General features: G+C 43.2%; 2 protein-coding genes across 2 annotated transcripts in view; one reads left to right on the top strand and one right to left on the bottom strand.

Moving 5' to 3' along the window:
- Window positions 1-20,203, bottom strand: part of ARVCF (ARVCF delta catenin family member) — a 1,196,801-nt gene that overhangs the window by 1,154,753 nt on the left and 21,845 nt on the right. Inside the window, exon 2 of the mRNA XM_077293391.1 lies at window positions 1,493-1,640. The gene's annotated coding sequence lies outside the window, so the exon portion shown is untranslated. The remainder of the gene's footprint in view (window positions 1-1,492; window positions 1,641-20,203) is intronic.
- LOC143813456 (uncharacterized) lies at window positions 2,842-4,467 on the top strand. The gene is made up of 2 exons (XM_077293386.1): window positions 2,842-2,944; window positions 3,483-4,467. Exons 1-2 carry the CDS (start codon window positions 2,931-2,933, stop codon window positions 4,465-4,467), a joined length of 999 nt encoding a protein of 332 aa, XP_077149501.1. The 5' UTR covers window positions 2,842-2,930.

Genomic DNA, 20,203 nt, shown 5'->3' with positions numbered 1-20,203 from the left:
CAGCCAGCCGTGATAGTAGAGTCATCATCCATAAACGTAACTCCACTTTGGGTCTGGCGTGCATTTGATGAAATCCACATAAACGTGTTTTAACACAGATGTCACCACTTCCAAGTATCTTCTGACACTTCAGAAACCAGATGAGAAATAAGTAAGACGCTACATCTCTTTAGTGTCATTTCTATTACTTGGAGATGACAATCTGATAGTTTGCATTGAGGGAATAACAGCTAAAAGAAATGGCAAGAACCAGTGGAGAATTGATAACACTATCAGCATCAGCGATATTCAATCAGACGATGTCTCCACCCTCCAAGGGGATGCGACTGATATGAAATATACTATGAAAACCAAGAAAGCAATTAGCCCAGACTGCCTCTGGCATTTATGTCACGTGGAGCTACAAATTGTCCACCAGTTTTGGCTCCCTACTACAATGATTACCCAAATACTATGTAAAAAAAAAAAAAAAAAAGAGAGAATTAAATTAACCAGTACAGTGCTTGAAAGACTGCAACAAACAGCTTATACTTGGAAAGCGGATTTAATTACCATGCTGAGAACTGCGGGGGGGTCAAATAACAGAATGCACGTGACAGATTGTCACAAACCAACACATCTAATTACTTTCTAAACTCCAGTCAGGCTGAGCACATAATCATGCAGTTCAGATACACAACTACATGCACAAGGATGAATTATTCATTCTACTACTAGACTTATAACTCTGCTAAATAATTTCATGTAAAGTCCAAGATATCAGAAAAATGGAACATTTAAAAGATTAAAAATGATTTGTAAAGGTTTGTTGACACGTTGCACTTTTTGCCATGAAAACATGCAGCGTTTTACCATACCAGCAAAGTGAATGATATTTCTTAAGTCTCACACACGTTGCTTATTTCTTCTTTGCAGATTTGAAGCGGTTTCAAATATGCATAAAAAAAAACAAACACATAAAATGTGCATATTTTATACCGAGTTTTTCCTGCTAGGGCCAGGGTCACACTTGCGAGTCTCTCGCATCAATACCCGGCAATGCACACATAGAAATACATGCAGCCGCACGCTTCGTTCCCGAGTGCCGGGTATTGATGCAAGAGACTTGTGTGAGTTTCTCGCATTGCACTCACAAGTGTGACACCGGCCTAAGGCTGCCGTCACACTAGCAGTATTTGGTCTGTATTTTATATCAGTATTTGTAAGCCAAAACCAGGAGTGGGTGATAAATGCAGAAGTGGAGCATATGTTTCTATTATACTTTTCCTCTGATTGTTCCACTCCTGGTTTTGGCTTACAAATACTGATGTAAAATACTGACCAAATACTGCTAGTGTGACGGCAGCCTAAGAGTCAGGTTTTTGGTGCAGAAATGTCTACTAAAAATACTAAATCACCACAATTGTTAGAGGCTATGTCCCCCTTTGGTTACCTATTTACAGCCTAAATCCAGATATATTCTGAATAAAAGGTGAAGTAGCTTTTAAAATACCTTTCATATTTTGCACTGGTCGTAAGGTTATTCTAGATTTCAAGTTGCAATTCTGCTGACAGTCACTGAAAAAGGCAGCAGAAATGTCACCAGAGCTTCAGTCTCTATGAGCCCGGCAGGGAATGCTGGGAGATTTCAGCTCTGGAATCTGTAGAACAAAAATGCAGTTTTAGGCCGGCCTCACACTAGCGAGTTTTACGGACGTATGAGCGCATAAACTACGTCCGTAAAATACGCATTAAACATGGCCCAATGATTCCCTATGTCCCAGCTCCTATCTGCCGTATTTTACGGATCCGTAATATACGGTCTTGTACGGCCGTAGAAAATCGCAGCATGCTGCGTTTGTCACCGTGTTGCGCAAAAAAATCGCCAATGAAAGTCTATGGGTGCGTGAAAAATACGGATTACACACGGACCAGCAGTGTGACTTGCGAGAAATACGCCAGCCAACGCCAGGTGCAAGGAATTGAGCCAAGCCCTCAATCATGAATCCCAGACATGCTAATTAGCTGAAAACGCCACACAGACATCCCGGAAGTCTGGGGCTCGCCTCCACAGAGTTGCATGCATCATGGCCAGTCTAATTAATGTGGACATGCTCCTCATCCTGGTCCAAGAAAGGCCAGAAATATGGGACCAGCGGGATCCAAACTACTCCAACCGGGCCAGGAAAGAGGCAGCTTGGAGGGCCATCTGTGGCCTCCTATTCCCTGATTATGCCCAACGGCCACGTGCGGAGCAGACAAGACTAAGTAAGTACACTCATGTATTCCCCAGATTTGACTTTACAAGATGCTTTCCCTACATGATGACTTGAAGAATCATTTTTAGATATCTGTGTCATTTATGTCCATTTTGTCAAATCCCAAAGCTGATTAACAAGGCCAAGTGTTTATGTACATAGGTAATCTTGATGTTGCGCGGATAAATATTTCTTGGTACTCATACCTCGCCCAGAGGGGTGTTGCCCCTTGTCTTTATTTGTCCTAAATTGTCACATTAGGCTAATTCTTGCAGAAGGCATTTTTATTTCACATTCACAATCCGACCTAATGTATGTTTGCAAGAACAGGGTTCTCTCCCCTCCCAGTCTGTGACTGTAAAGTTTCCAACTGTGACCGATATATAGACCACTGCATGTAACCCCTTTCACATCTGCTGCACCATGTAAATAATGGTGCAAGAAACCCCCCCCCCCCCCCAAAAAAAAAAAAAATAAATAAATCACTGACAACTGTAAGAAGCTATGTTCCTACTGATCTTGCTCAATATTTTTGAACATGTAATTGCAGTGGATGATGTAATGACACGATGGCGCAGCATCCGGGACCAATACCAGCGTGAAAGACAGCAGCGGGCAAGAAGTGGGTCATCAGCCCCACTCAAGAAGCGGAAATATATCTACTATGACCGTCTTTCATTTTTGGATGTCAGTATGAATCTGAGGCAGTAAGTAATAACCTCTCCACACATTTTGATTGATAATCAATCTTATCTTGTTATTTTTACGGTTCTTACATTGCCAATTACATGTAAGGATGTGTAAATATAGTGCAAAATATAATGTAAACAAGGCTAAATTCAAAAAGGATCCTGGATGAGAGAGGACCCTGCCCGCCAAACATCACTACCTACTACAAGGGATGGATGAGAAGGTAGTAGGCGAGATTAGAAATGTTCATGCAGTGGTTTGTTAGTTGGTTTGTTACTGGATGTTCTGTGATTGTTTGAAGATGTGGGTCTTCCTGTTTTTGTTTGAGCTTGAAATGTTAGGCCACATTATGATGTGTTGTGATAGTGTTGTTAACCTTTGGTGTGATCCCACAGAAAAATCTGGTATATTCATGTGTGAATTTGAGATAAGAGTGGAGTAGATGTTGGTCTGATATGAGGTTGTGTGTATGTTTTTTGACACAATATAGCTCACAGATGTGTAATTAAACAATGGGCAAAAACTAATCCCTTTTTTTTTGCATTTTATTAACAGAACACAGTCTAACCTCACAGAGAGGGAGACCGGGTCGGAATCGGAGGCTCTGATCGATCCTGTAAGTGTTGATGAAGAGGTGGCAGGCCCATCTTTCCAAGCTTCAGCATCCATCCTTGAGGACCCATCAGCATCACCATCACAGCAGGCAGCAGCAAGTGAGGAAGATGCAGCAGCACCACCACCCTCAGCACCACATGATGCTGAAAGGCCTGAGGAACATGCCCAGAGCAGCAGCCCTCCACACCCACTGGTGTCATCCCCACAGGCAGCTGGGCCTTTACGGAGAGCCCGCCGAAGGAGAGAGCTGCAAGCAACAAGAAATGATGTTGACGCTGGGGTCCTCAATTATTTGGCCAGGGCAGCAACGGATGATGGAGAGGAGGCCTTTGCCCGCAGCCTTGCCCGTTACCTTAGACCCCTTCCCCGTGAGGTGAGGCTACGTGTGAGAGGGTGTATGCAAATCCTGATTGATTTAAGCACAGCTCCAAATAACCCCTATGAGGTGTTTGAATATCTTGAGCGAAGGCAGCTTTCCCAAACCAACCTCTTGCGCCTTCAATTCCCTCAACAGGAGCAAGATCAATCAGGATTTGCAGCACCTCCTCCACGTATGCCTCCACCTCAACCCCTCCGACCACCAAATATACAAAGGCCATCAGTCTACCAAATGGCAGCCTACAACCCCCAATCCCAATATGGCAACTTTTCCAGACCCAGTGATGTAGGCTGGTCCCAACCTGGGTTTGGACAACATGGCCATTTTGGGCTTGGGTATGATGCAAGCCAATATGTCCGTCAGCATGAGGCACAGAGACAATTGGCTTATGGACACCACCCAACTGGCCAATATGGACAAGGCCAGTATTCTGTGCCACAAGCCAGTGCATCCTCACAGGATGAAGTCACATTGGCCCAACAAAGGCCCCCTGACCAGGACCCAGAGCAGGCACCATCTCCCCCGCCAACTTACAGGGATTTGTAATGTATTGTTGTTTTGTGGCCTAATCTTTATATTTGTGAGCTGCCTACCATGGTTTTGTGTTATTTTTGGCACCATTTAACCTTTTCTGTTTTTTCTGGTTTTAAACTTCACCCTAAAAAAGGAAAACTAACATATGAAAAAAATATGTTAACAGGGAAACCAAAAAAGGCTGGTTCTTTAAGTAAAATGTTTTTGAAAAAGCTAAATGATGTTTTGGTCAAAATCATTATTGCATCACACACATATTCTAGAAACATAAACATAGGGTCAATAAGGAAACACAACACACACAGTACTTTTTCTGGGGCATAAAAAATTATATTTCACAAAGACATCAAGAAAATAAGAAAATTACAACTGAGAAACAGCATAATCTTGCCAGGGAGTAGAACCCTGAGGAGATACAAAATAATTTGTCAAAACATCCCTAACTTTGACTCCAGAAAGGGGACGGCGCGGAGGAGGGCCATGTGGTGTTGGCCTAATTACACTACGCAACATGTGTTCATCATTACCATCTGCAAAGCAATCATGTATGCGGGTAAAGTTGTGCAAAATGACTGATGCTTTGATAACTTCAGTGACGGTAGCCTCACTGAGCTGTATGGCAGTCTGGAGGACACGCCATTTTGCCACCAGAATACCAAATGCACACTCAACCAGTCTCCGCGCCCTAGAAAGGCGCAAATTAAATATCCTCCGACGGTGGTCCAGGTTGCGCCGGGGATAAGGCCTCATGAGGTGTCTGGTCAGTTGGAACGCCTCATCACCAACCAAAAAAAAAGGCATTGGTTCTGCAGTGGAGCCTGGGAGTGGTTGTGGTGGTGGGAGATGTAACTGGTTGTCACGTAGCCGCCGACCCATTATAGACGAATTGAATACCCTAGAGTCTCCAGTTCGGCCATAGGCCCCAATGTCTACAATTATAAACCTGTAGTTACTGTCAACTACAGCTAACAGTACTACAGAGAAAAACTGCTTATAGTTGTAGAATTGGGAGCCCGAGTTCGGCGGCTTACGTACCCGGATATGTTTCCCATCCACCGCTCCAATGCAGTTTGGGAAGTCACAATTCACCTGGAACCCATGGGCTATTTTGAGCCAATCAGCCTGTTTTGGCTCAGGCATCACAAGGTCCTTGAGTCTATCCCATATTTGCCGACATGTTAAACGCACAATGCCAGAAATGGTTGATTGGCCAATCAAAAACTCCAGGTGGAGTCCCGCAAATGACAATCCAGTGGCCAGGAATCTGAAAGAGAAACACATACCAAAAAATTACATATGGGTCAAGAGTGCACACAAAACATTTCTCATAAAAAAATCCCAAACAATGCTGGGACAAACCAAAATTACAAAGGGAGCTTAACTAAAATATTTTATGATCTTTGTCACATCTGCTTGTGACCTAATGTACACATATTCTGGGTCAAAAATAAAGGAAACAAACCCATAAATACAACAAAAGGTATGTGAGGATGTAGAATACATACCGTAATGTAAGGAGAAGACGTTCCTCGGCGGAGATGGCTTTGCGCATCATTGTGTCCTGAAATGTTATTCCTGGGCGTAATATCTCCAACAATCTGTCAAATGTTTGGATTGTCATGCGGCAGTAGAGATAGAACTTTTCTGGATGTGCCCGCAGAGCTGTATATAGCCGATGAAAATGGCCTTTAGTGAGGCGTTGGGTCAACAGAGGATGCACCCACATTCTTCTGCTCCTCCTTCGCGGATCCACAATCACAGGGTATGGCTGGCCAAACCGACGCGACAAGACCCAGTTAAACAAAACCCGCTGTGTTGGGGTGAACTGCAGGTGGTCAGACATGGTCCAAATGTTAACCCAACACTCCAACAGATGGCAAACCACAAAATGACCATATGGGAGGGAGACACCTGTTGTAGGGGCCTTAAATAGGGTTGATGATGGTAATTTAAATCAAGTTCAGCCTCAAAAACCGTTAATTGTCCATTTTGTCAAGTTGCGTGAAAAAAACGCAATACGGTGGACATACGGATTACATACGCAACATTACCTGCGCAAAATACGCCACCACACCTTGCCTACGGAGTTCGTACGGATCACCGTATTTCGAAGCTTGAGGCGTATTACGGCCGTAAAAAACGGACCGTAATTTTATACGCTGAGTGTGAGGCCGGCCTTAGAAGAAAAAAAAAAAGGATATAAACCAAGAAGTATAAGATATGCACTGCAATTTATTAATAAACAACTCATGATTCTAGGTGTGCACCGATAAAGATCCAAGAACTCTTCCCACAACAGCCATTAAATAAAATGGTGTCATCATAGATAACACAATGCAAAAGTGAAAACTTAAGGGCACTACTAAATATTAAGGGGGATCGCTGACCACACACAAATATGCATAACACGAAACTGAGAGAAAGTAGTGTGTAAAAATGGTCACGATCAACCCTACAATAAAGACCACATTATAGAAAAACATTTTTTTTTATTAATGAAAAAAGACAATAAAGACAAAAATTAAAAACCATTAAAAAGGCCATATGTGACACCACCAATGATCCATATACGGACCTGAAGATAACCTCCTCAAACGTGCTGGTGAAAAAATATGAGGATAAGGAGATGACACCAAATCACAAATAAACACCTCTAGCTTTTAAATTTCCACATACAATATGTAATGAAACCTCAACGCATACTAATACCCAGTTATTTTGATAACATATGGTAAATCTCAATAAAAAAAAACCCCAACTAAATAATAAGAAAACCAAAATAAGGAAATATGCATGCGGCAAGTAATAGATACCTTGAAAAAAAAGTTTCAACGAACATAATGCTGATCCTATGCCTCATATGTTACTGACCAGATGAAGAAACATGATGTGAACCGTGCAATAAGGCCACACAAAATAACAAAATACATATATGTGAAATGAAACTCCATCTAGAAAAAATGGCATATCAGGAGAAAGATTACATAATGAAATAATCAAAGCTGTTATAAATAAAGATAGGCACAAGATGGGGCCTCAATTAAAAAAATAGAGAACTAAGGCTACAGACCAGTCTAAGGCCATGTGCACACGTTGCGGATTTCTTGCAGAAATTTCCTGAAGAAAACCGGAAATTTTCTGCAAGAAATCCGCATTTTTTTTTTGCGTTTTTTTTTCCGTTTTTTTTCGCTTTTTTTAGCATTCTGCAAGCGTAATTAGCTTGCAGAATGCTAAAGTTTTCCAAGCGATCTGTAGCATCGCTTGGAAAACTGACTGACAAGTTGGTCACACTTGTCAAACATACTGTTTGACAAGTGTGACCAACTTTTTACTATAGATGCAGCTTATGCAGCATCTATAGTAAAAGATAGAATGTTTAAAAATAATAAAAAAAATAAAAAAATGCTTATACTCACCCAGACATCTCATAAGCGGCGTCCGTTCGTCTTCCTATAGCTGGTCTGTGCGCACAGGGCCTTCCGTGACGTCACGGTCACGTGAGCGGTCACATGACCGCTCACGACCAATCACAGGACAGTGACGTCATCGGCAAGGTCCTTCGCCGCACACCAGCTACAGGAACCGAACGGCAGCGTGCAGCGGTGAGGCGGGAACACTGCGCGGGACATCGAGGGTGAGTATAGGACTATTTTTTATTTTATTTCTTATTTTTTGACCAGTTATATGGTGCCCAGTGCGTGGAGGAGAGTCTCCTCTCCTCCACCCTGGGTACCAACCGCACATAATCTGCTTACTTCCCGCATGGTGGGCATAGCCCCGTGCGGGAAGTAAGCAGATCAATGGACTCCTAGGTGTGCGGAATCCCTGCAATTCCGCATTTTTAATGAACATGTTGCTTTGTTTTCCGCTATGCGATTTTTTCGCGGAAAAAATCGCAACATTTGCACAAAAAATGCGGAATACCTTGTAAATAATAGGAGGCATATGTTAGCGTTTTTTTCGTGTTTTTATCACGTTTTTATAGCGAAAAAACGCGAAAAAAACGCTAAAAATCCTGAACGTGTGCACATGGCCTAAGGCCATGTGCACACGTTCAGGATTTTTAGCGTTTTTTCGCTATAAAAACGTGATAAAAACGCGAAAAAAACGCTAACATATGCCTCCTATTATTTACAAGGTATTCCGCATTTTTTGTGCAAATGTTGCGATTTTTTCCGCGAAAAAAATCGCATAGCGGAAAAAAAAGCAACATGTTCATTAAAAATGCGGAATTGCAGGGATTCCGCACACCTAGGAGTCCATTGATCTGCTTACTTCCCGCACGGGGCTATGCCCACCATGCGGGAAGTAAGCAGATTATGTGCGGTTGGTACCCAGGGTGGAGGAGAGGAGACTCTCCTCCACGCACTGGGCACCATATAACTGGTCAAAAAATAAGAAATAAAATAAAAAATAGTCCTATACTCACCCTCGATGTCCCGCGCAGTGTTCCCGCCTCACCGCTGCACGCTGCCGTTCGGTTCCTGTAGCTGGTGTGCGGCGAAGGACCTTGCCGATGACGTCACTGTCCTGTGATTGGTCGTGAGCGGTCATGTGACCGCTCACGTGACCGTGACGTCACGGAAGGCCCTGTGCGCACAGACCAGCTATAGGAAGACGAACGGACGCCGCTTATGAGATGTCTGGGTGAGTATAAGCATTTTTTTATTTTTTTTATTATTTTTAAACATTCTATCTTTTACTATAGATGCTGCATAAGCTGCATCTATAGTAAAAAGTTGGTCACACTTGTCAAACAGTATGTTTGACAAGTGTGACCAACTTGTCAGTCAGTTTTCCAAGCGATGCTACAGATCGCTTGGAAAACTTTAGCATTCTGCAAGCTAATTACGCTTGCAGAATGCTAAAAAAAACGCGAAAAAAACGGAAAAAAAAACGCAAAAAAAAAAAATGCGGATTTCTTGCAGAAAATTTCCGGTTTTCTTCAGGAAATTTCTGCAAGAAATCCGCAACGTGTGCACATGGCCTAAGAGGTGAATCATATTGTGAAGGAAGTATAACACAAATGGAGCCTCATGCCAGCACGATGAAGAAAGAATCTAAGGTTGTAACCAAAGTTTCCTTCAACCAGAGCACAGACTCAGATTGTTGTCCTAGTCCTGTGTAAATGACCTAACAAAAGCCAGAGTGGCTTGTGGCACCGTGTGGCAGTAAGCATGCAAGAAAATTAAATTATACCACCAATAAAAGAGGTATAAAAGATTCTTGTTACAATTAACACTTTTTTAAATCTGGCTATCATTGAGAATCTAACTACAGTAATGTTCCGGTGTCTAATATAGTCATAAATGGAGATAGCTGTGCATTACTATCGTATATCCAAACAAATGACCACAATAGACTCCCTCCTAGGTGATGATTTAGAGGTAAGATTACGGTTAACAGCAAACAGTAAAACGAGATTCTCTGGTTTAGCAGCATAGAGTGTACCAAGTTGTGCTGACATCTAGTGGCCAATATAAATAACGTAATGTTACAAATTTTGGTTTTAGAATGCCATTTTATGATTATATTGTTTCCTAAAATGAAAATAATAAGGCTCCAAGTATTAGCTAAACTCTAGAGACAAACACTGGGATGTGTATACACAGGTGCAAAACAAAAGGATCTCATGCCTTGTAAGCAGCACGATACGTGGGTTTATCACACAATAAGTGCTTATAAATAATGACAGCACAAAGAATGAAATCCTTCCCAAAGAACCCACTGCTCTGTAATAAAAGCAGTAATCCGGATACAATCTGCTGCTCAGCATCTGGGCTGCATGCGTCTCTATTACAATTCTGGACTAGGGGAATAACAGAAAATACACGCCGCTCAATCCATCTTCTAATTTAGGAGAAATAATGCAGCAAGTAATGCACAAGGAATCCAGTAACACTGCTCTGAGCTTCACTAAGCCCAGCTGCTTAACTTCCTCTCCAGCAGCCTCTTACCATCTCTATTCTGCATAGGAAAATAGCAGTATTATTATCTGGCAGCAAAATAATTGTCAAGACTGCATCTTAATAATAAATAATAATAATAATCTTTATTTTTATATAGCGCTAACATATTCCGCAGCGCTTTACAGTTTTGCACACATCATCATCACTGTCCCCGATGGGGCTCACAATCTAAATTATTATTTCAACATCTTGTTGAAAGCAGAAATTAAAATACAGTCAATTTACCAAGGACTATTGTTATATGCAATTTTAAAATAAGCTGTCTCATGTCATACCACAAATACAGGGCAATGCGAGATCTGACATCACACCCCAACAACATCAATCATCTGCTGTCATGGCAGGGTCACACAGGTTCTTCAAAATGCAATGGATTTCTGACTGGAGCTTTACAGGTGGAAACACCACGACTGGTTTCCAGATGATCAAATAAAGAGTTGATATAAATACAAGATCCCCTCCCCTGCCGCACCCTCAAGCTCACTAGACATCTTTGAGCCTGTTTCAGAAGAAGAAGTCTCCAAGCTCCTCGCTTCTGCTCGGCCTACAACCTGCAACAGTGACCCCATTCCTTCACATCTCCTGCAGTCTCTCTCGCCAGTGGTCACCACTCCCCTGACTAAAATATTTAACCTCTCTCTTTCTTCAGGTATCTTTCCCTCTTCATTTAAACATGCAATCATAACCCCTTTACTTAAAAAGCCATCCCTGGACCAGAACTGCACTGCTAACTACAGACCTGTATCTAACCTTTCCTTCATCTCTAAACTGGAACGCTTGGTCCACTCCCGTCTAATCCGCTATCTCTCGAATAACTCTTCTCGACCCCTTACAATCTGGTTTCCGCTCTTTACACTCCACTGAAACTGCCCTCACTAAAGTCTCTAACAATCTAATAACAGCTAAATCCAAAGGTCATTGCTTCCTGCTGATTCTCCTGGATCTATCTGCCGCATTCGACACTGTGGATCACCAGCTCCTCCTCACTACGCTCCGCTCTATAGGCCTCAAGGACACAACCCTCTCTTGGTTCTCCTCCTACCTCTCTGAACGCTCCTTCACTGTATGTTTTGCCGGCTCCTCTTCCTGTCCTCGTCCCCTTACTATCGGGGTTCCGCAAGGCTCAGTCCTAGGCCCCCTCCTCTTCTCTCTATACATTGCCCCTATTGGACAAACAATCAGCAGATTTGGGTTCCAGTATCATCTCTATGCTGACGACACCCAATAATACACTTCTTCCCCGGACATCACCACTACCCTAATTCAAAATATCAAGGATTGTGTCTGCTGTCTCTAACATCATGTCCTCCCTCTATCTGAAACTAAATCTCTCCAAAACAGAACTTCTTGTGTTTCTCCCATCTACTAACCTCACTCTACCCAACATCGAAATAACCCTGGAGGGTTCAACCATAACTCCCAAGCAACATGCCTGCTGTCTTGGGGTCATATTCGACACCGAACTTTCCTTTACTCCCTATATCCGTTCACTCACTCTCTCTTGTCACCTGCATCTTAAAAACATCTCCAGAATCCAACCTTTTCTCATCTTTGAAACTGCCAAGACTCTTACTGTCCCTCTTATTCATTCTCGTCTGGACTACTGCAACTCTCTTCTGATAGGTTTACCTCTTACCAAACTTTCTCCTCTCCAATCCATCTTGAATGCGGCAGCCAGGGTCATATTTCTGTCCAGTCGCTTCACCGATGCCTCCATCTTATGCCAGTCATTACACTGGCTACCCATTCGCTACAGAGTCCAGTATGAACTCATTTCTCTCACCCACCCACAAAGCTCTCCACAGTTCTGCACCGCCTTATATCTCCTCCCTCATCTCTGTCTGTCACCCTACACGTGCCCTCCATTCTACAAATGACCTAAGACTAACATCCCCCGTAATCCAAACCTTGCACCTCTGTCTCCAAGACTTCTCTCATGCTGCACCAGCTCTCTGGAATGCACTTCTCCAGACGATCAGACTGATACCTAGCCCCGACCTATTCAAGCGCGCATTGAAAACCCATCTCTTCAAACAAGCCTACCACATCAACTACTCAGTAAACTAACTTTGCCCTGTTCCCTCCTTCCAAATATTACTCTGAATCTGCACCCTACTATTCATCTGTCTCCACACTCTCCATGCACACGATAACTGCACTAGATACTTGACTATTGCACTTAAAAACACACGGGCTGATGACCGGATCATGCAGCTTTATATGAAAATCCCCATCTACTATATAATTGTCTAAGGGGTACTTCCGTCTTTCTGTCTGTCCTTCTTTCTGTCACGGTTATTCGTTTCCTGATTGGTCTCGGCAGCTGCCTGTCATGGCTGCCGTGACCAATCTGCGACGCTCACAGTCCGGAAGAAAATGGCCGCTCCTTACTCCCCGCACTCACTGCCCGGCGTCCACATACACCCCTCCACTCACACAGGGTTAATGCCGGCAGTAACGGACCGCGTTATGCCGCGGGTAACGCACTCCGATACCGCTATTAACCCTGTGTGACCACCTTTTTACTATTCATGCTGCCTATGCGGCATGAATAGTAAAACGATCTAATGTTAAAAATAATAATAAAAAAAACAAAAAAACGTTAGATACTCACAGTCCGTCGGCCCCCGGATCGACAACAGGCCTTACCCGCTCCTCCCGACGCTCCATGCTGCGATCTCGCGAGATGACGACGTAGCAGTCTTGCGCGACCGCTACGTCATCATCTCGCGAGACCGCAATGCACTCTTGGGACCGGAGCGGGAGAGGAGCATCGCTTGGATCTGGGTGCTCCGGAAGGTGAGTATATCGCCATTTTCTTTTTTATTTCTTTTTTTAACAGGGATATGATGCCCACATTGCTATATACTGTGTGGGCTGGGCAATATACTACGTGGGCTGTGCTATATATGTGGCTGGGCAATATACTACGTGGGCTGTGCTATATACGTGGCTGGGCAATATACTACATGGGCTGTGCTGTATACGTGGCTGGGCAATATACTACATGGGCTGTGCTGTATACGTGGCTGGGCAACGTACTGCGTGGGCTGCGCAACGTACTGCGTGGGCTGCGCAACGTACTGCGTGGGCTGCGCAACGTACTGCGTGGGCTGCGCAACGTACTGCGTGGGCTGCGCAACGTACTGCGTGGGCTGCGCAACGTACTGCGTGGGCTGCGCAACGTACTGCGTGGGCTGCGCAACGTACTGCGCATACATATTCTAGAATACCCGATGCGTTCGAATCGGGCCACCATCTAGTTTATTATAATTGCCAGACCTGAAAAAACAAGCACTTTTCACATATTGTGTCCCCCCATTTCCTTGTAGATTGTAAGCTTCACTCCTAATGTCACTGTTTAAATTGTCTTAAATTTATTGTCTGTACATGTCCCCGCGTAATTGTAAAGTGCTGCGGAATATGTTGGCGCTATATAAATAAAAATTATTATTATTATAATAATATTAATAATTCAGTAAACCAGTCTGCAAAAAAGTGAATATAAAAGGAGACCATACATCTTCAAGTTTCTATTAATAAATCATCTTTTGCAGCCATCTATTTTGGGCACATAGATAGGGAATGGCTACAAACGTACATATTATCTGCAAGTCCTATAGTTCTCTCTGGTAGAAAGGCCTATTATTATTATTAGGCCTCATTTGTCAACTGTAAAAAAAAAACAAACAAACTGGCTTTGCTCCTGAAAACAACCAGTAAGTTTTCATTTTTCCAGAGCAGATTACATTTACATTTTAAAGCTTAGCTCTGATTGGTTGCTATTGTCCATAAAGGCAATTTTACTGTTATAGGCCCAATGAGTGGCAGGGTGGCAGCTAAGGGGAGATAGACAAGCAATTATGGACGACTCTTATTGTTCCTGCTGTACATTACTGTAACTCTTTGGCGGCTTTCACACATTAGTATTTTGCTATCAGGCACAATCCATCGAATGTTGAAAAAGACGGATCCGTCACAGATTGTGAAAAACTGATGCGATGGATCCGTTTTTTCCACGGATACGACTAGCTTGGAGCATGCTCAGTTAAAAAAAAAAACGGAATCCGTTGCTGGATTCCGTCATTTGACAGATCCGGCGCCATAGGCTTCCATTGTAGCAAACGATGGATCTGTCGCTGTCTGCTTTTTTCGACGGACACAAAAAAACGTTACTATGTCCATTTTTTCTGGCAGCCGGAAAACCAATTTTCAACGGATCCGGCAAAAAACAAATGAAACATGAGACCATCCGTCACAATCCGTCGCTGGCTGAATTCCAGCCAAGTGTAAAGCTAGTCTTCTTTATTGACTCCTAAAGTAGGGAAAAGCAACAAAACTTTTGGCTTCCAGGAAATTATAGCAGTTGCAACTTTTAGCCAGAGTTTTATGCTCTCTTTAAAATCTTATTACTATAACTTTCAAGGTGAACTGGGCATATAATGCAGTAGTGAAATAAAATGTTTTATTCCTATCTGCAGCCACATTATTGCAGGTGTGTCCAGTTCAACATGAAAAATGTGGTGAAATGGCCTTTTTAAACATATGTAGAAAATAATAATGAAAAGTAAGAGGCAAATAATGCCAAGCAACTGAAACTTCACAACGCTATCTACGACGGCTCTATATATGAAACTAATTCATTTACTAGCATCAGTCATCATAAAAAAGTGGTTGCCCTTCTCCAAAGTAGAAATAAACATACCGTACATTAAAACATATATCCAAACTAGCTGTTCTTCTCCTGAGGTGTCAATGGAAATGTGAGTCCATGAGATTCTTGAAGATTCAAGCCGGGGTCAAACTTGCGAGTGTAATGCGAGAAACTCGCACATCAATCAATACCCGGCACAGCCGCCGGCACTCGGGACCGGATAACTCAGCTGAATAGAAATGCATGCAGCCGCACACACCGGTCCCGAGTGCCGGCGGCAGTGCCAAGTATTGATGCGCGAGTTTCTCGCATTACGCAAGTGTGACCCCGGCCTAAGCCTGTATGTTTATGGCTGAGCTTCTTTTGTGATTATATAGCTTTATGGGAATTTCTTGTATGTTTTACACCATAAAATGCAATCTGTTAGCAGGATTATGCCAACCTATGTGGTTGGGTTATTAAGTGCAGCACATGCTGCGCACTGGAGGTGGAGTCCTTGATATTCATAAACTGTGGCAACACTAGCCCACAAATCACTGACTGACAGCGTTCTCCATTTCTCTGCCATCTTAGGATATGTTCACAACGCGTCTTCTTTCAGCATTTTATGAGTGCGTACTCTCCGACAACCGCCAGGTTAGGACAGTCCCAATGGGTACACTTTGTCATGGTGGGATAGCTTTTATGCTGTTTTGATCAAAATACAGTTAAGAAGTACCCTGTTATATGTACTTTTACTATTTACTTTCTGTAGGGTATATGCTCATTTTTATTTAGTTTTTTTTGTTGGGTTTTGTATGTTCACGCCGTGTCTTCTTTCAGCAAACTATGAGGATGAGGGTGTATTTTATGAAAAATGCCAGAAAAAAAGAATGATCCTATTCATTTCTATGCCAAAATAACTTGCTGTTCATATGTTCAGGCTTTCAAAACCGCCAAGAGATTAAAATAAGTAACAAGTCAATGGAAAAAAAGCCTAAAAGATGCCCAGATGAGTTTTTGCCGCAAAAAACAAGACCACTACATTCATTGCCTAATGGCTGATAAAAGGATCAACAAAAAATATATGTTTAAAAAACATGGGCAGAAAAAAAAAAAAAAAAAAAAAAAAAAATTTGAAAAAATGCTTCAGGAAATCACCAAAAAATTGCTAAATAAAACAATTCCTGAAGAGTCTTCAACTTCAAAAATGGTAGCTTTTGACCACTGAAAAAAAGACACACCCTTAAGGTATGTGCACACTGAATTTTGAGAATTTTTGGAGCATATACTTTAACTAATCCTCCTGAAAATCTGCTTTAGGCCGGTTTCACACGTCAGTGGCTCCGGTACGTGAGGTGACAGTTTCCTCACGTACCGGAGACACTGACACACGTAGACCCATAAAAATCAATGCATCTGTTCAGATGTCATTGATTTTTTGCGGACCGTGTCTCCGTGTGCCAAACACGGAGACATGTCAGTGTTCGTGGGAGCGCACGTTTTACACGGACCCAATAGAGTCAATGGGTCCGCGTAAAACACGGACCTCACACGGACATTCTCCGTCTGGGGTCCGTGTGCGTGCAGGAGACAGTGCTACAGTAAGCGCTGTCCCCCCCCACATGGTGCTGAAGCCAGTATTCATATCTTCTCTCCAGCAGCGTTTGCTGTTGAGAAAATATGAAGAATAGTGTTAAAAATAAAGATCCATGTGTCCGCCGCCCCCCCACCCCCTGTGCGCCCCCCCCGCTGGTCAGAAAATACTTACCCGCTCCCTCGCTCCTTCCTGGTCTGGCCGCGCCTCCTACTGTATGCGGTCACGTGGGGCCGATCATTTACAATCATGAATAGTCGGCTCCGCCCCTATGGGAGGTGGAGCCACATATTCATGACTGTAAATGATCGGCCCCACGTGACTGCATGCAGGAGAAGCCGCGGCCAGACCAGGAAGCAGCGAGGGAGGCGGGTAAGTATTTTCTCACCAGCGGGGGGGCGCACAGGGGGTGGGGGGGCGGCGGACACATGGATCTTTATTTTAAACACTATTCTTCATATTTTCTCTGCAGCAAACGCTACTGCAGAGAGGATATGAATCGCAGCTTCAGCACCATGCAGAGTGGGTACCACACGCTCCGTGTGGTACCCACTCGCCATACGGGCGGCACACGTGTGCCGCACGTATGGCCTCCGTGAGTTCCCAGGCACACGGACACGGATAACTCCGGTACCGATTTATTCCGGTACCGGAATTATCTGGACGTGTGGGACAGCCCTTAGAAACCATTTTAATTTATATCTATGGTAAATCCATTTTGTTGTTCATATGAGTCTTTTTGTTCGTTGTTTTCTACTGAAGAAGTTTTGAAACATGCCTGGATGGAAAAGATATACCGTATATCTTGGTACCGTGTTAGCCAGTAGATAGAAAAATATTTAGAATTGAGAGTCCTCAGTGGTTGATACCTTTTTAATGGCTAACTGAGAAGATGGTAACAAATTGCAAGCTTTCGAGACTACACAGGTCTCATCAGGCATAGACTAAAAGAAATTCTGAAGAATCACATATTTATGCACATGGAGAGTGACATACCAGCTCTGGCTTGTGAAGTAAGGAGGCTTATTCACCGTGCAATGCTCCTCTGGGAATTTTAATATGCAAATTGCCTCTTCAGGCAAAAAGAGGACCCAAACTCCACAGCGCCACCCGTTGGAAGCAGCAATCCCACAAGTCACAACCAACCCCCCAACGAGTCGTGCAATATGCCAAATTAGTTCTCATGCTTTGCACTGACGAGGGCCAACAGCCCGAAACACCGTGTCTGCGAATTGAGATACTGATTTGGCTTTTATCCCAAGTCATATTGCACGACTCGTTAAAGGGTTGACTGACCTGCAGGATCGCCACCCCCACTTCTGTTCATTATCTCCTGAAGGAAACTTCTCCAAAATTGAGCACTGCACAGGAAAAAAAACTCTTCCAAAACTGCTTAAAAAAAAAACAAAAAAAAAAAAAAAAAACACTTTAAGAAAGAAGACTCTCCCCAAAAAGGAGAGAGTTTCCTGAAGTAGTCCCTGCTTAAAAACTCATAATTTTGAATTGCCTCAAAAACTATGTGCACATAGTTAGTTAGTATTCCACCGGTGGCTAGCCATCATCGGAGATCGGAATTGCAGTATATAGTGAATTGGTTGTAGTATTGCAGTATATGGTACAAGTTTCAAGTACTTAAGTGGGTAGGCAGATTAAAAAAAAACAAAAACAAAAAAATACAAAAATAAAATATTTGTTTTTACAAATAAGTGAGAAGTTAGCTTTATAGTTCAGGTTGTTACAGTGCGGAAAATAAGTTTTTGATACACTGCCCATTTTGCAAATTTTCCCCACCTACAAAAAATTACAGACATCTCCATTGTTATCGCAAGTACACTCAACTGATAGAATCGAAAAATAAAAACCAGAGAATCATTTTTAAATAATTAAATTGCATTTTATTGCATGAAATAAGTATTTGATCACCTTCCAACCAGCAAGACCTGTTAGTTTTTCTTTAAGAAGCCCTACACTCAGTACCTGTATTAATTGCACCTGTTTTAATTTGCTACCTGCATAAAAGACATCTGTCCACACACTCACACTCCAACCTCTCCAACATGGCCAAGACCAAAGAGCTGTTTAAGGACACCAGGGACAAAATTGTACACCTGCACAAGGCTGAGATGGGCTACAGGAAAGTAGACAAGCAGCTTGATGAGAAGGAAAATCGTAGTTACTTACCGATAACGGTATTTCTCTGATCCCATGATGGCACCACGGAGAGAGGGGTCCGCCCCCAGGGACAGGAAACCTACAGGTGAAAAAGGGCGTACCTCTCTCCCACATCAGTTGGTTAACAGAGCCTTATACAGAACTTCAGCTGCAATTTGATATTTACACAAATTAAACTTAACAATTTTTTACTTAACAGAGGCACCGTGACTAAAGGTAACTAACTATACATTATAGTGTGCACACCTGTGTGTGAAAAGGGAGGGAATATACGGGTGCCATCATGGGATCAGAGAAATACCGTTATCGGTAAGTAACTACGATTTTCTCTATCCCCATGATGGCACCACGGAGAGATTTACATAGATTGTAATTTTTTAGGGAGGGACCACTGCCTCTAGAACCCTTCGACCAAAGGTGAGATCAGAGGAGGTCAAGTCTAAGCGGTAGTGTCTGAAAAATGTAGACTGGGAAGACCAAGTGGCCGCTCTACATATCTGTTGTATTGAAGCGCCCGCTCTTTCCGCCCAGGATGATGCCACTGCTCTGGTCGAGTGCGCTTTTATATTCTCCGGGATGGCCGTCCCGCTGGAAGAGTAGGATAGGGCGATGGCATCTCTTATCCACCTCGCTAGCGTAGCTTTTGACGCTTTCTGTCCCTTCCGTGGACCCTGGAAGCAGACAAACAGAGCCCTATCCTTCCTGCACTCTCTAGTGGCTGACAAGTATTGGAGTAGGCACCTCCTAACATCAAGGGTATGTAGTGTTTTTTCTCCCTCATTCTTGGGGTTGGGACAGAATGAGGGCAGGGAGACCTCTTGTGTCCTGTGAAATTGAGACGCGACTTTTGGGAGGTAAGCCGGGTCCGTTTTTAGAATGACTCTGTCCTCAAGAATTTGAGTGAAGGGAGGGCCCGCGGACAATGCTTGTATGTCACTAACGCGACGGGCTGAGGTTAGGGCCACTAAGAGTGTTGTTTTTAAAGATAGAATCTTTAGGGGTGCGTCTGCCAAGGGCTCAAAAGGAGATTTGGTTAGTGCATTTAGAACAAGGTTTAGATCCCATGGAGGGGCATTATGCAAAGGAACCGGTTTTAATCTACCCGAGGCTTTGATGAATCTCACGATCCATCGGTTTCTGGCTAGATCATAATTATATAGTGCTCCCAAGGCTGCTACCTGAACTTTTAGAGTACTCGTAGCTAGCCCTTTTTCCAAACCCTTTTGCAGGAATTCGAGAATCTTATCTATTGGGATTTCCCCCCCTGGGTCAACCCCTGATACAGACATGAATTTTTTCCACACTTTGTCGTATATTTTGGTGGTTACGGGTTTCCTACTCTGTAGTAATGTGGACACCAGGTTGGATGAAAACCCT

This window comes from Ranitomeya variabilis, chromosome 1, assembly GCF_051348905.1.
Source record: "Ranitomeya variabilis isolate aRanVar5 chromosome 1, aRanVar5.hap1, whole genome shotgun sequence".
Taxonomy (NCBI): Eukaryota; Metazoa; Chordata; class Amphibia; order Anura; family Dendrobatidae; genus Ranitomeya; species Ranitomeya variabilis.
Note: the sequence above shows the minus strand (reverse complement) of the source record. Positions and strands in the feature narration are given on the sequence as shown.